The sequence below is a fragment of the Populus trichocarpa genome, chromosome 13, assembly GCF_000002775.5.
Source record: "Populus trichocarpa isolate Nisqually-1 chromosome 13, P.trichocarpa_v4.1, whole genome shotgun sequence".
Taxonomy (NCBI): Eukaryota; Viridiplantae; Streptophyta; class Magnoliopsida; order Malpighiales; family Salicaceae; genus Populus; species Populus trichocarpa.
Window position 1 is genome coordinate 7,933,633 of NC_037297.2, and position 4,440 is coordinate 7,938,072.

A 4,440-nucleotide genomic window follows, 5' to 3' on the forward strand; every position below is an offset into this window, starting at 1 on the left:
CTCAACTGTAATATAATCTTTTTGTTAACAAAAAACAACCTGCAACAACCTCATAAGAAGCAATCATATCAGGAATCTCAATATCATGTTGTTCACAAAAAGATACTAAATTTTCAAATAGATCATCCCAAGCGCTACCCCTCAAACATTGAAGTTGAAATTTTGCATGTGAAACAAAATTTAAGGCACTTATAATATCTTGATCTTTTTCTCTTGAGCATTTGGCAAAGAAAATGAATAACTCCTATAACTTTGTTCATCAAAAGTAAGACAATGACAAAGTCAAAAGATGTCATGGCAAGGTAATATTTGAAAGCATCAACGTGAAATTGAGAGTTTGGTCCATTTTCATCAATCTTTGAAAGCAATATTCTTGTTATTCCAAATAACTCAATTAAACTTTTTATTGAACTAAAATGAGAATCTCAATGAATTGTTCCAGGTTGATGCAAAGTAGAAGCTTGATTTGTCCTTGTATCTGTCTCAAGTTCTCCACTTATTATCAACTCCTAAATTTCATATTGTTTTAGTCAATTTAACTCAAATGATGTTTGGCAGAAGTATAAATTAAATTCACAATATCTTCAATATTGAGAAAAATAGCTAACCATCCTTTACTTCTTTACCTGCGGCAATTAAAACTAATTGTAAGCAATGGGCAAAACAATGCACATAACATGCATATGGACACTCTTGCATAAACAATTCTTGTAACCTATTCCATGCAAATTTTCAACTAGAAGTTTGTGTTGACTAAAACCATTAGAGATTCCATTTTTTAAAGTTAAAGCAGCTGTGTCAAGAACACTAACAAGATCAAAAAACCATTCTCTAATAAATCCAAATCAATCTACATATCTTAGAATAATGGCTATTTGCTCTTTATTAGTTGCATCAACTGCTTCATCATCAACAATACAAAATTTGATAGTCTTAACTTCCCCATGAATCAATTTCTTCACCTTGTTAGCAAATACATGCATTATCCTTTTTTGTATCGCTAATGCAATATACTTGGCATTTCTAGTATCGTTATCAAAGACAACATTGGCAATTTCGAATGTTACATCTTACAGAAGCCTATATAAGCTCAATGAAGTTCCCTTGATTGGATGAGTTATGGGACTCGTCATTATCTCTAAAATTAAGTCAATCATTGACTTGACAACAATCTAACACTTTCAATTATAGTGTTTTGCCGTAATTAATTCCATTGCCTCTTGATAATTGGTTATTGAGAAGGTATAAGTGTGAAGTGTCAGTAAAATTAATTGATAGTGGAGACAAATAAACAGGGGACAAAAATGAGGCAATTAGGCATAAGACATGTGTAAATTGTTTTTTTTTTTAAATCTGCCCCTCCACTTGCATTTGTCCATGATTGAGACCATCATCCAATCACCATAAGGCCGCTGTTTTACGAAGAAAAAAAAGAAGGAAGATGACATCATCATCATCATCATCATTGTATATATATATCTCTTGTTAACATAATTGAATTCCCCCATAAGTGATAAACTAGTATGCTCAAATTAATTTGCCGAAGTCTAAAGCTGTAAATTAAGCACTCCTGTTTGAACTTGCTTAAGAAAGATTCATGGCTATACCATTTTTCTTTCTTTATCTTCTTCTTCTTCTTCTTCTGCTTTCAGTTTTATCCTCTCCGTTCTCCTCTGCAGCACCATCTGATACTTTAAGCGAAGGCTCATCATTGTCAATAGAGAACACAAACGATGTCTTGATATCACAAAGTGGCATTTTCTCTGCTGGATTCTTCCCTGTTGGCGACAATGCATACTGCTTCACAATATGGTTCACCGAACCTTTTTGTGATAACAACTGCAGCGTGATTTGGATGGCAAACCGCGACCAACCAGTTAATGGAAAAAAATCGAAGCTCTCCCTACTTCATTCGGGTAATCTTCTCCTAATCGATGCTGGTCGCTCCATAGTTTGGGCTACAAACACTGCCTCGCAATTCTCCATTAAGTTGCGTCTCCATGACAACGGTAATCTCTTCTTGTATGAAAAAGAAGGTGGTAGAGTGCTATGGCAAAGCTTTGATTATCCAACTGATACCCTCCTTCCACAACAACCACTCACTAAAGACAGGCAGCTTGTCTCCTCGAGAAGTCGAAGCAACTATTCTTCAGGATTTTATAAGTTATATTTCGACAGCGATAACGTTCTCCGTCTTCGTTATGATAGCCCGGAGACTTCAAGCATTTACTGGCCGAACACATGGCTTTTGACGTGGGATGGTGGGAGGTCCACTTTTAACAGCTCTAGAATTGCCTTTTTTGATTCTTTGGGAAATTTCACTTCATCTGATGATTTTACTTTCACGTCACCGGATTATGGAATGAGAGTTCAGAGAATATTAAAGATTGATTGTGATGGTAATCTTCGACTATATAGTCGCGAAAATGTCAGAAACAAATGGATTGTTTCATGGCAAGCCATGTCCCAACCTTGCAGGATTCATGGGATTTGTGGACCTAACAGTATGTGTAACTATGTCCCTAGTTCTGGCAGAAGATGTTCTTGTCTTCCAGGATTCAAGGCCAAGGATTATTCTGACTGGTCTTTGGGTTGTGAACCTGAATTGAATCGTTCTTGTAGCAGAGATGAGATCAGTTACCTTAAACTATCTAATGTTGAGTTTTTTGGCTATGAATATGGATTCTTTCCTAATTACACATTGCAGATGTGTGAGGATCTATGCTCAAAAATGTGCAATTGCAAGGGGTTCCAGCTCAGGTTTAGCAGGCGCTACTATCCAAGTAATATTCCTTATTGTTACCCCAAGAAAGCACTCCTAAATGGCCAATATTCACCACACTTTGATGGAGACATCTACTTGAAAGTACCAAAAACATCCGGTTTTTCTTCTTCCTATAAGCATGTTGAAGATTCCGTGTTAGATTGTTCTGTTAAAAATGTCGTGCAACTGAACAGAACCTATTCAAAAAGCCATCAAAATGGAACTTTAAAATCTGTTATGTGGTTTGCTTTTGGGGTTGGAGTGGTTGAGTTCTTTAGCATTGTCTTGGTGTGGTATTTCTTGATAAGAAACCAAAACAACTTAGGAGCAGCTAACCAAGGTTATTTTTGTGTTGAGTCCTGCTTCAGAAAATTCACCCTCTCTGAGATAAAAAGAGCAACCAAGGGTTTCACAGAAGAGATTGGTAGAGGTGGAGGAGGAATAGTATACAAAGGAATACTATCTGATGATAGAGTTGCAGCAATAAAGCTACTGCACGAAGCATACCAAGGGGAAGAAGAATTTCGAGCAGAAGTCAGCACATTTGGGAAGCTTAATCACATGAACTTGATAGAAATGTGGGGATATTGCGCTGAGGGAAAGCACAGGCTTTTGGTTTACAAGTACATGGAGCATGGATCTTTGGCAGAAAATCTGCTTTCGAGTACACTTGATTGGGAAAAGAGGTTTGACATTGCCGTCGGAACTGCGAAAGGACTTGCTTATTTGCACGAAGAATGTCTAGAGTGGGTTCTACACTGTGACGTGAAGCCTCAAAACATTCTCCTAGACTCCGATTATCAGCCAAAGGTGTCTGATTTTGGGCTATCTCGACCGCTAAAAAGAGGTAATTGTAAAGTCAGTTCAAGATTCTCACGGATAAGAGGAACTAGAGGTTACATGGCTCCAGAGTGGGTTTTCAACCTGCCCATCACCTCCAAAGTTGATGTTTATAGCTATGGGATAGTGTTGCTGGAGATTGTGACAGGAAAGGGTCCAACAGTAGAGATGGAGCACCAAAGGCTAGTGATACAGGTGAGAGAAAAGATGAAGAAGGAAGCTGTGGATTCTGTGATAGAAATGATAATCGACCCCAAGTTAGAAGGAAAATATGATCGAGCTAAGATGGAAATTCTGGTTATGGTGGCTTTAAATTGTGTAAATGAAGACAGGGAGGCAAGACCGAGCATGAAACAAGTAGTGGAAATGCTTCTGCACCAAGAATCACCATGAATCCATCTTTCACTAATTCTTGCTGTCAAAAATATCTGCACCCTAGTTAGTATTCCTTCCTTTAGGCATATTGTATTTTATATTTAGTACTATTTACTTGTTGATTTTGATAATGCAATTCCTTAAGCCAGCTGATTAACTAAGTAAAATACATAGGCAAGTATTAATTTTAAATACAAATTTATAATAGTATTTAAGTATTATATTAAAACTAAAGAGTAAGTGAATTTTATATAAAAAAAATTAAAAGTGCTAAAAAAATCAAAATAAAAGAAGAAAAAAATAGAAAAAATCCAGGTCAATGCCTCCATCATAGCTTGCCCCATGCATTTTTCTTGAATGTTACTAACAGAGGTAGAACTATTTATTATTATAAATTTATTTAAAAAATTATATTAAGGTGATTCATTGTTTACAAGAACACTAAAGCACCATAAAAAAAT

General features: G+C 36.2%; 1 protein-coding gene across 1 annotated transcript; it reads left to right on the plus strand.

Annotated features, from left to right (window-relative positions):
- Positions 1 to 1,512: 1,512 nt before the first annotated feature.
- LOC18104234 (putative receptor protein kinase ZmPK1) lies at positions 1,513 to 4,146 on the plus strand. Its single transcript, XM_006375987.3, has one exon. It carries the CDS (start codon positions 1,598 to 1,600, stop codon positions 3,995 to 3,997), a length of 2,400 nt encoding a protein of 799 aa, XP_006376049.2. The 5' UTR covers positions 1,513 to 1,597; the 3' UTR covers positions 3,998 to 4,146.
- The last annotated feature ends 294 nt before the right edge of the window (positions 4,147 to 4,440 follow it).